Below are 12,038 nucleotides of genomic sequence, written 5' to 3' on the forward strand. Positions count from 1 at the left end.
CCGGCCAGCCGATGACCAGAAGCACGCCTAGAACGACAGCAAGCGCGGACGGATAGTGCTCTTTTATTTAAAGCCTGTTTAGCGAGCGCAGCTCATCCGTCGTGCTGTCCCTTTAAAGCACAGTGCGTGCGCACGCGCAGTGATCCAATGCGATCGGAGAGGGAGGCGTCGTGGTATAGTTCACGTTCGACGCTCCCTGTTCTGTGCGTATGACGTCGCCAGGATCGTTGTTGTCATGTGTATGGATATCTCTGTCCAGCGCTCACTCTTCAGTTGTCGGAAGTACTTATTCTGTACCTAAACAGCTGTCAGCGCCGAGCCTTCGCAAGCCATGGAGAAGAAGAGCCTGGGCCTTCCTCTGGCGCCGGAGAGTTTGTGTTTTGACAAGGATGCGTTCATGAAGGTCTGTAAAGTAATGGAAGAGGAGCGACAGTGTGTACGTGGATGTCTGCGTAGAACCACAAGTTCCAGAATGCAGCCAAATATATTGAGGGCTCACCAATGTAAACTGGTTCAGCATGTTCCTTCAAACTGGCTGCGTCTAGAGAAGGGGAATTAGGGTACTGGACAAGCTGCAGGGAGGAGCCACAGTTTTCTGTGCACTTTTTTGAGCTGTCACTATAAGGACAGTTACCTGTTACTGACGTGGCACGCCCCATCGTAATCCTAATGCTAAAGAGAAAAGCGACAACGTGTAATGTTGGAAGAACTATGCAACGCCGTATTTATTGCGATTACTATCGCCTGCGTTTTGTATTGGCTGGGAAGGAGGGGGTAAGCAAATCTAGATGCTTGCAAAATGGGGAGAAAGTTGTATGTGGGATGCATGCGAAAGAATCGATTTTCTTTTCTATTACCGATGCAGATGACTCGTGGAACAGTACCTGTATTACATTATTTCAGCTTTAAGAGGAGAGAACACTACAGGAGAGCAGTAAAGGGGGAACTGATTCCCATATCTTTATGTGGAGATGGGGTTCGAACCAAAATCGGTGTATTTTTTATGGCGAGGAATTTAATGAGAGTAAGCATGTTGTTTTGGTATCCGAGCAAGTCTTCTTGTCTCCCCCTCCCTCACAGAGTTGTTCGCAAGTGAAATCGTTCGATACTAGGTATGCATTTTAATTGTGGCTTCGCGCAGTGCCTTGTCACCCCTTAGTTCCATCAATTTTATCTCTGAGATTTTTGAGCAGGGCATTGGAAGTGGATTATTTGAGAATTTGGAGTTTCTAACTTTCTTTAGAGTGGCCTGTGTACTTTTTTGAGTACTGTATTCAGGCATAAACATATATGCAAGTATTATTCAGTGCAAACTACTACTCATTTCATTGACCTTGCGTGCATGAAGATTGTGTGACCAAGCAGGTATTGCCACCTCCATGATCTCAGAAGCCTGCTTAACCGACTCACCTTTTAATTGAACTTGAACGGGGGTTTTGCATTTTTAGATATTTTCTTTTTCATCCACTCTTCCTATTACGTTCTGGCCACTTCCTTGTTTGTGCCTGAGAGTCTAAACGTGCATATAACTTGATAAAGGTCTTGTTAGCACGGTAGTGGCATTGGACTTCACTGCAGTAATGTTTGCTAACATTATTCAACATAAACGAATATAAATTTGTATATTACCCAACCTAATCACTCTGAGAGCTGTGGTGCAAGCTGGGTACCCGTGGGGAAGGAACATATTTGATTATATCACACCAGATTTGAGGTAACCTCACTGGGCTCTGAACACACATCATGGACTTTGAACTGAGCTTCTTAGTATATATGGTCTGGCTACTCACTTGGGTTCAACATCTTATATAGCTTCTACTCTGGATCTCTTGGGCAGTCATAAAAGCTTGTGCAGTAATAACGTACTATCTTTTCTGTAGGAAGAAAAACTGCTTTGAAAGAGAGGTTTTCTTGTGTTTCGACATACTTAAATTCCTACTTCTTTATTAACCACTGGCTATATCACCACCCTGATGACCCGGAATACCATCTCGACAGGTTTCAAAATGATCACTCCGGTTACCTAGGGGCCTTATACTCCAGTGATAGGAAGAATAAAAGGAAATTCTTTGGACCCACCCAACATACACTAGAAATATGACACATAGCTAATTCTCATCTGGGATGGGCGGGCATCCTCTCTAGAGCAACGCCGCTATGGTATACACACAAGCTGGGCATGCTGTGCTATCAGCCTGGGTTCGGCACAAGAAGGAGTTAGGTCCTTAACGGGACTGAGGGTGGGCTGGACCGTTTATACTACGACAACAAAAAGAGATGCCCCGACCCCTCGTATCTTGATGATGCAATTATTCAAATAGACCAAATGTAACTTCATTAGACCTGGTGAGGGACTTTTATTTATACCCATCACTCATACATTTTATGCTTTTTTTTGTGAAGGTCTTATTTTTTAGGCAAAAAAAGAAGATATACATTTATAACATAACATCACATCAAAAAGACTTACACAGTTTTCATCACAAATCATACATAGAAAAATACATCCAGAAATACATCCAATTAATATGAAACATTAGACATTTAACAATTCATTTCCACAAGTGCTACAAATCAAATCCTTTTTTTAAGAAGATAAAACAAAGCGAAGTTGGATCACAAGCAAATAGTAAATGAATATTTCAAACGTATCAATAAATGATAAAGTGACTCTTGTAGATGTGCCAAAGTGAATTGTTAAATGTCTAATGTTTCATATTAATTGGATGTATTTCTGGATGTATTTTTCTATGTATGATTTGTGATGAAAACTGTGTAAGTCTTTTTGATGTGATGTTATGTTATAAATGTATATCTTCTTTTTTTTCACAACTGCGTTTATTGACTGATTAGGCATAGCATATGTACAGTGCTCCACAATTAGGAGGACACTGTCAAGTGGCAAACATATAGCAGAATGTAAATATAGCCTAGACGCCTAAATCGCCCCCTCCCACACCCCCTTACTCCACTAACCACCCAAAACCCCCGCTGCCCACCCCTTATCCCACCCTAACCCAACGCACATGTTCACTTACAACCGCAGTATACAATTAGAGCACAGTAGGCATCGAATACCCTCCTAGGCCCCGAGGTCACCATCTGCAGGCAGTCCATCCTCTAAGTCAATTGGGGGCTCCAAGGTCAACCCTCTGTAATCCGCCCACCGCTTCCAGATCTTGTGATGTTTCCGGGGGCATCCCCTGGCTTCAAACACTGGTAATTCTAACCCCATGAGAAAGTCCAGTCCCGCTTTCCAGGCGCTAAGTGGAGGAGCACGGTCGCTTTTCCATGCCCTCGCCAGATCCCGCTTGGCTACCACTAGGCCCAGCAACAGGAGGTGGCGTTTGTATATGTTCCCACCCACATTCTCCAGGACATGCAGAAGACCCAACCTGGGCGTACGAGGAAGGTCCCACCCCAGTACCTCTGACAAACAATTCCACACCCCATTCCCGAAACGGGTCAGACCCACACAGGACCACACAGTATGCAGCAGCGCGCCCCTCTCAGTCCCACAGCGCAGGCATTCCGGAGTAGCAATGAGGCCAGCCTTCCACAGTCTCTCTCTGGTGTAATAGGCCCTGTGTAGGTATTTGAACTGTATGAACCGGAGTCGGACGGCTATGGCAGCCCCTCGGGGGGACTCCAGGGCCTCCCTCCAGTCATCCTCATCCAGAGGGCCAATGTCTGTCTCCCAGGAGGCCCTCAGCGACAGGAGAGAAGAGGAGCAATGAGTGACAAGCGTTTGGTATATTTTGGAGACTTTCTTATCCCCCAGATCTCCCATGAAGAGCGTAGCTTCCACTGGGCTAAATTCGGGAAGTTGGTCTAGCCCCACCAAACTAGGTGCAAGCGCATGACGGAATTGTAGGTATTTAAAGAATTGGGTCTTGGGCATGGTGAACTTGGAGCTGAGATCTTGAAAGGATTTGAGGGTAGTCCCAGTAAGGACATGACCAAGTGACGAGATCCCAATAGAGTCCCAGCCACCAAACCCCGACAGCGAGGCTAGTGTGGGGAGCTGTCCATTGTTCCATAGTGGGGTTTCCGCTGTCAGCCTACCCCACCAGCCCATGCGGCGCAGCACCTGTCTCCAGATCATGAAGATCACCTGAGTGACCTGCGGCAGTCTCCTCCGACGCCCGGCCGAGTACAACAGCGTATGTAGCGTGGCATCGCCCATCAAGAAGCGTTCCAGTGCATATGCTGGGTCGTTGTGATCGCCGTACCACCACTCGTTCAGAACCAATAAGTGGGAGGCCTGATAGTAGGACAGAAGGTCCGATGTAGCCAGACCTCCACAATACGTGGATAAGAAGCAAGTCCGCAGCGCCACCCTGGAAGCACCCCCCGCCCACAGAAAGCGGCCCAGCACCGAATTTACGCGACGGAATCACTGTGGGTGGATCCTATGTGGATGGTTCTGCAGTTGGTACAGGAGCCGTGGGAGGGCGACCATTTTAAAGATTGCGGACCTACCATAGATATTGAGAGGCATGCGAGACCAGGTTTTGATGTCCGATTGGACTCTATCCCACACCGGCAGCACGTTGCGCTCCCATGCAATTGCGGCAGACTCGGACAGGAAGACTCCTAGGTATTTTAGACCACCGACCGCCACCTGTAAGGTCGATGCCCAGGGGTATGTCTCCGACTCTCCGCCCAGCACCCACAGGGTCGATTTGCGCGGGTTGAGGAAGAGTCCCGACACCTCTCCAAATATACGCATTATTTCCAGTATTCGAGGGCCAGAGCGGTTAAGATCAGTCATAAAGAAGAGGACATCGTCCGCGTATAGCGCGATTCTGTCTGAGAGACCCGCCCCCCACACAAAGCCACGAAGCTGTGCATCAATGCGCACCCACGCGGCCAATGGTTCCATGGCCAGTGCAAAGAGGTAAGGGGATAGGGGGCATCCCTGTCTGGTCCCCCTGGCAACTGAGAATTTCTCCGAAATCGCCCCTGAGATACGCACCGAGGCGGTGATGTCCGTATATAGCAGCCTGATATATGAAACAAACACCGGGCCCAGGTTGAGGCGCGGCAGGAGGGCGAAGAGGTACGTCCAGCTGACCGAGTCGAACGCCCTGTCTATGTCCGCCAGCAGTAGCGCTGCCCGTTCTCCAGTCGCCCCCATAGCGTCCACCGCCGCCTCTGCGCGTCTGATGTTGTGTCGCGTCGCCCTATGCGGCATGAAGCCCGCCTGATCCGGGTGGACCAAGTCTGCGATATATGGGAGAAGGCGGTTCACCAACGCTTTGGCCAATAATTTGGCTTCAAAGTTGATCAAAGATAAGGGGCGATAAGACTCATGTCGGTCGGGGGGCCTACCCGGCTTCTGAAAGACTACAATTTCAGCCTGACGCCAGTCCGCCGGCAAGCTACCACGTTCCCGTGCTGCCTCCAACGCCCGCCTATAGTGCGGTCCCAGCTGCAGGTGGAATTTCTTGTAAAATTCACTGGGGAATCCACTCGGCCCGGGCGCCTTACCAGTGTTGAGTTGCCCTAGCGCATCTCCCAGTTCCTCCGCCGTCAAGGGGAGGTCCAGGGCTCTCCTGGCATCGTCTGATATCGCACGGGGGGAAGGTCAGCGATGAACTTGTCAATCGCATCCGGTGGGAGGCTGTCCCGGTGAGCATATTGCTCCGCATAATAGCTGGCGAAGCTCGCCGCAAGAGTCGCAGGGTCCGTTATGGCAGTCCCCTCCCCATCGGTGAGGCCCGGTAGAGTGATCGGCTGCAGAGTTCGTTGACACAGCCTATGGAGCATGGTGCAGGACATATCGCCCCACTGGTACACCCTGCTCCGTGTGGCCAGCCACGCTTCTCTAGCCTCATCCATTAAGACCGAGGCATAGGATTGCTGCGCTTGCAGGAGCAGTCGTATCGCCACGTCGTCACCATCCCCCTGGCACCGCCTTTCCAACACCTCCACCCGTGCCGCAGCCGCGACAGTGGCCTCCCGACGACTACGACGGGCAGCGGCACACCATGCAATGTCAATGCCTCTCAGGGTGGGCTTCATGGCCTCCCAGACCGTCACTCCATCCACCCCCTCCGCCAGATTCTCCTGCCAGTAGCGGGCAATTGCGCTGCGCATATGTTGTGTATAGTCCGCCTGCTGGAGGTGCCACGAGGACATCCGCCACCGGAACGGCTGACGTGTCTTGCGCAATTCGATCTGTATCACAACAGGGGAGTGGTCAGATAGCCCCCGAGGCTGAATTGCGGCCTGCTTCACCCTGTCAAGGAAGGCTCCCGGTACAAACACACAGTCCAGCCGTGAGAAGGAGCCATGCACAGCGGACACATATGTGTATTCACGCGTCGCGGCATGCAAGTGTCTCCAGGCATCCACCCAGCCCAACCCGTCAATCATCGCTTTTAACCGTGTAAGGGAGGTCGCCGCCACTGTCCCCTGTGATCTCCTACGGTCCAGGCACACATCCACAACATCATTCCAGTCACCACCTATCATGGCCAAGGAGTCTGGGATCTCGGCCCATAGTTCAAACAGTCTCTCTGCCAAGGACCATTATAGAGGGGGGGGGAGCATACACACTGCCGAACACCACCGGCTCCGTACCAATCATGCCCTTAACAAACACATACCGACCCTGGGGATCAAGCCAGTGACGCTCGTGGGTATAAGACAACCTCCGATGGATAAGAATGGCCACCCCCCTCGAGCCCCTGGAAAACCCCGCATGAAATACTTGATGGTAACCAAATCGCTGTAGGCTCAGCACCTTTGTCCCCAGCATGTGCGTCTCTTGTAGTAGCATCACGTCAGCCGACTCTCTTTTACCCCAGCGTAAGACTGCCCCACGCTTAATTTTGTCCAGCATCCCCCTGACATTCCAACTCAATATTCGCATAGAATCTCCAGCGAGTTCCTGCCTTGAGATATCAGCCATTGTCCCGATGGAAAAGTCTCTGAGGAACCCAGGACCCAACCCAGGCATCCAACACCATATACGTCAATGCAGTAGAGATCACGTGCACCCCTCTCAAAACACCCCCCACCCCCCGTCCCTTTCCCCCAACACTGCACCCCCAACCGCCCAACACCCACTCCCCACCCCCCACCCCTATACCTCATGAAACACTGAAGTACCTGTCGCGGCATGGGGAGCTTCGGGCCCAAAACAGAGCGCCCAAAGCCAACCATGCCAATGGATCCCAACTACTCCTCCCAACAAACAGGACCTTCCCTCAGGGCCACCCCCCTACCGTGGGAGGACTAGGCCGCCCTACAGGTCAGTACCCCGAACCCCATTGTACCACAATTTTCCGAACTCAAGTAGAGCGAGGCAGTCAGACACCTCCAGCATTGCCCCCCTTGATCCAGACCAAGATCCAGGTCACACCGCACCAGATGCTATCCGCTCGACCGATGGAGCAGTCACATAGGGCCCTCTGTGGAGTCCATCAAGGGATAGGGGCTAAGTAAGGAAGGCTGAACTCCCATGATGCTCAGTTCTCTTTTCCCGACTGATCGGTGTCGGGCTGCGTCTCATCCGGCAGGCCACTGCGGGACAGGGAGCGTCTCCGTGACCGAGATTTCCTGTGTCGTTTACCCCTGACGTATATCTTCTTTTTTTGCCTAAAAAATAAGACCTTCACAAAAAAAAGCATAACATTTATGAGTGATGGGTATAAATAAAAGTATCTGACCAGGTCTAATGAAGTTATATTTGGTCTATTTGAATAATTGCATCATCAAGATACGAGGGGTCGGGGCATCTCTTTTTGTTGTCATCAGCCTGGATTCGACAAATGTGACCTCATAGGTATCTCAGGGAGAAATATACAGAAATTTGCAAATAAGACACACAATTCAGGCTGCGTTTTTAACCCTTAAAGACATACCGGAGTCCTCCCCACTGAAGGACCGTTTGCTGGATGGGCCTCTTCTCCCCAAAGCGATATCCCTCACATATAAAAAGTTGAGTAATAACCTGCCAGACACCTTTCCAAAGCTCAGAGAGATGTGGCAGGATGACCTAGGCCCGATAAGTGACAAGGATTGGCAATTGGCTCTTATGTCCCCCAGGGAAGCGGCCATCACACTTAAATTTAGGCTTATACAGCTTAGGATACTTATCCGATCATACATGACAGGGAAGACTTTGGCGAAAATAGGGTCTATACCTGATGACCTTTGTTTGAGAGGGTGCAGACAGCAGGCCACCTTTTATCATATTCTGTGGAGCTGCCCAGCGGTATGTACCCTCTGGGAGGGAGTCTCGGATCACATGCAGACGGCCTTGGGAAAGGAGGTAGTATTGACGCCACAACTGAGACTGTTGAATATATGGGCTGCAACTGACCTCACTGAAGTCGCACAGCAATTCACAACACTGGGGTACCCGTTAGTCAAACGGGAACTGATGAGAGGGTGGGGGGGGGTGCAAACCGCCACCTTGTGGGCAAAAGAGCTAGATAGGTGCATGTTGGCGGAGACGGAAGTCTTTGTAGCTAGGGAGTGCCCCAAAAAATGGGATCGGAAGTGGTCAATGTGGAATAAATATCGTGGAGATATTTGTGTGTCCCCTACGGTAGAACTGGAGATGCACAGAAATGCAGAGAGAGATGGAAATGTTTGATGTATACCTTAAATCAATGTATGCCCATGTACAGTATTGAATAACTGGAAAAATGTTGTCTAACTATTTCTGTATGGCTGTAATTAAAACCAATACACGTATTTATAAAAAAAAAATCCTACTTCTTTGAAGAATACTTTAGATAGCAGTATGCTTTTTTAAAATAATCCACTCTGCAAATCATTTTGTCTGGTCCTCCTGCCATACTGTACTAGATTTCGAAATGCAAATTCAAATTAGGCCCAATCTCCTGAAGTTCATTATTAACATATGGTTCAGCCATGTCCCAGACCACAGGGGTGGGTCTCATGAGAATATAACAGCACTATATTGAGTCCAATACATCGCATGTCCCATGATCTATAGGCGACATTGTAATGCCCCCCATGTGGTACTCAATATAGATATAGAATTCTTTGTGACAGTTCAATGTCATAGTTATTTCTCAGCGCCTTACACCAGTAATTACAAACCCAGTAGTGGGAGAAATATCTACAGACACTTGCCTTCAATCTAATACATTTAGTAGGTCAATGCACATTCCAACCTAATAGCCAGATCATCTTTATGTTAATACAACCTGTCATTTATGGGTGAGACAAGCTGTCTGTTTATATAATTGAATGTCTGCCATGTCAAAGCGCCTGTAATACACTGCTTGCTAGCTTTTATCTGATGCCACTCTTGACGCCTCATAGGAATGTCCACACATCTTCTGTAAGCTTTTGAGCGAAGTGTTTCAGCACCATATACGGATAGCCTGCAAAACATATTGAACTATGGGAGAGTCTCAACCCTGCCCATAAATAAGATAGTGTGAGGAATTGGGGTGTATTTTATAGTGTAGTTGTGAAACCTCGCCGTGTACTACACACTGCAAGAAATTGGGTTGTTAGTTGACTATGGTGTGAGCCCTGATCAAGCAGCAACCACAACCCTTGTCGGGGTGAGAACCAAGCGTACCCTAAATTAACCTGCGCTCCGCACTCTTACAGCGTGGCACAGAGCAGCCAGCTTAACTTCGAGGCAATTTGTAACACTTCAAACAGTAATAAAGTGAAAAACACCGCACAGAAAGGATCCCACACCAAGTTAGAACAATTTAGATTTCTTCAATAAATAAAACAAGACCGAAATGACAAAAGTCCAATCAGTAGAACCGGAGATATGCATTTTTTAATATATTCGTGAAAATATAGACAAAAAGTCAAATGTGCCAACTACGGATATCTTCTCGCGCCAGGACAAAGTCACAAGTTCAGGCTGACCTCGATGGAGCTGGCTACAGGGATCCAGTTATGCCAGCTGAACAAAGTACCCTAAATCCTGGTTTGCAGAGTGTTGCGAGGATCTGCGTAGAAGATGCTTTGCGCAGCCACGGTGATACGTCTGTTCCAAGGTGCGGTGAGTCCGTGAAGTGAGTTCCTGTGTTGTCGTCAAAGATCCTGCTGACGAGGGCTTGCGATGTGGACGTCCGGTGCTGAGAATGCACCGCGCAGACATAGAGATGCATCTGTTCTGAAGAACTGCGAGGCTACAATGCAGAATCAGATGTCGTTGTTGAGGCTGCCATCGACGAGGGATGCGAGGGCTTGCGTCGTGCAGCAGCTATTCCAAAGAGGCTGCGGAGGCAATGAGGTTCTTTGCGACAGATCCAACACACACACAGCAGTGCTGATGCGTCAGTTCTGCTCAGGGTAACTCTGTGCAGCAAAGGAGCTATGTCGGTCCCGCTGGATCCACAGAGGCTGGCAGAGCACCTTAGCCCACGTCTAAAGGTTCAGGACTTGGGTGGCACCACTTGGCAAAGTAGACTCACAGATGGCAGAGTCCAGGTGCTGGGGTTAAGGTTGTTGGAGCCTTCTGTCCCTAAGGCTTAAGTCAGGAGGTCAGCGAATTAGCCCTTGAAGTCACTCTGTTGGTCTGGGGTACAGCAGAGGCAAGTACAGTCCTCCCCCCGATTTAGAGGTCAGCACAGCAGGACAACAGTCCATCAGGGCAGCAGTCCAGCAGAGTGTAAGTCCTTCCAGCAGCACATCAGCCGTTCTTCGGGGCAGGATGTCCATAGGTCCAGGAGTGTACTGACTAGTTGGTGTCTGAGGTCCATTAGTCATGCCCAGTTGTGCCTTCTAGAGGCTTGCCTTTAAAGTGCACAGGTGCCCTTCCTTCCTGGACCTGGCTCTGGACTAACTACAGGGGGTACACAGCCAATTTAAGTGTAAGTGGGGCTGTGCCCAGCTCCTCACTCCATCCTGTCAGTGATGGTTCATCCAGGCACACCTAAGCTCTCTGTTATGTTTGTCTGTCTAGGAGGAATACACAAAGGCCAGCTTTCAACTATACCCAGTCATTTGATCTAGAGACTGGCTGCTGGCCCTAAATGGCTAAGGTAGGAAAATGTAAACTTTCAAAAAGTAGCATTTTCAAAATTTGTAATTTAAAATCTAATTTCAGCATAAATTAGGAGCATTCATTACATTTCCAAAGACACCAAACATGAACTGGTTTCCTGCTCCAATTTAGAACTTACAGCTTATTTAATATAATAAGGTCACTACAATGTTATCCTATGAGAGGTTGGCCTTGTAGCAGTGAATAACAAATTTGAGAGTTTTTCACTACCTGGACGTGTACAACCTAAAAGTGCATCTCCTCCTTTTTAAATACATTACACCCTGCCTAGGGCCTACCCTAGGGGTGACTTATGTGTATTTAAATGGTAGGTATGGGCCCGTCAAGCAGTTTAAAACTGCGCATTCAGGCTGCAATGGAAAGCCCGAGACATGTTTAAAAGGCAACTTAAGTGTGTGGCACACTGACGGCTGCTCGCCCTTTAGTAGCATTTAACTTTACTATGGACTTGCAAGTAAATTAAATATGCCAATTGGGTGTAAGCCAATGTCGCCATGATTTAGGGAGAGAGCACAAGCACTTTAGCACTGGTTCGCCGTGGTAAAGTGTGCAGAGTCCTTAGGCCAGCAAAAACAAAGTCAGCAAAAACAGGAGGATGGAAGGCAAAAAGTATGGGAAAACCACACCAAGGATGTCCGGTCCAACACAGACAATGCTAATCCCAAACAGTCTTGCCTGTGTATATATATATATATTCACAGAAAAAACCATAGGTTATAGACCATATATAGTTAGGAATTAGCATTTACAAAACCTTGAAAATTCACTGAAAAAACCATAGGTTATAGACCATATATAGTTAGGAATTAGCATTTAGAAAACCTTATTTTACTCACACAAAACCATTGAAATTCCATATATAGTTAGTTGCACTAACTATATATCGCGCACCTGCAATCCACTGCTGATGATGTCACATATTACATCATTCATGACATGGTCAGTGACATCACTGATGACATCACTGATGACATCTCAAATGACATCACTGATGACAACATCCAGTGACTGTATG

General features: G+C 48.5%; 1 protein-coding gene across 1 annotated transcript in view; it reads left to right on the plus strand.

The window, feature by feature from the left end:
• The first annotated feature begins 203 nt into the window (after nt 1-203).
• COG2 (component of oligomeric golgi complex 2) overlaps nt 204-12,038 on the plus strand; it is a 358,467-nt gene continuing 346,632 nt past the window's right edge. The window contains exon 1 of the mRNA XM_078648793.1: nt 204-403. Coding sequence (XP_078504919.1) covers nt 332-403 — 72 coding nt within the window. The 5' untranslated portion in view covers nt 204-331. The remainder of the gene's footprint in view (nt 404-12,038) is intronic.

This window comes from Lissotriton helveticus, chromosome 6 (assembly GCF_964261635.1).
Source record: "Lissotriton helveticus chromosome 6, aLisHel1.1, whole genome shotgun sequence".
NCBI classification, from domain to species: Eukaryota; Metazoa; Chordata; class Amphibia; order Caudata; family Salamandridae; genus Lissotriton; species Lissotriton helveticus.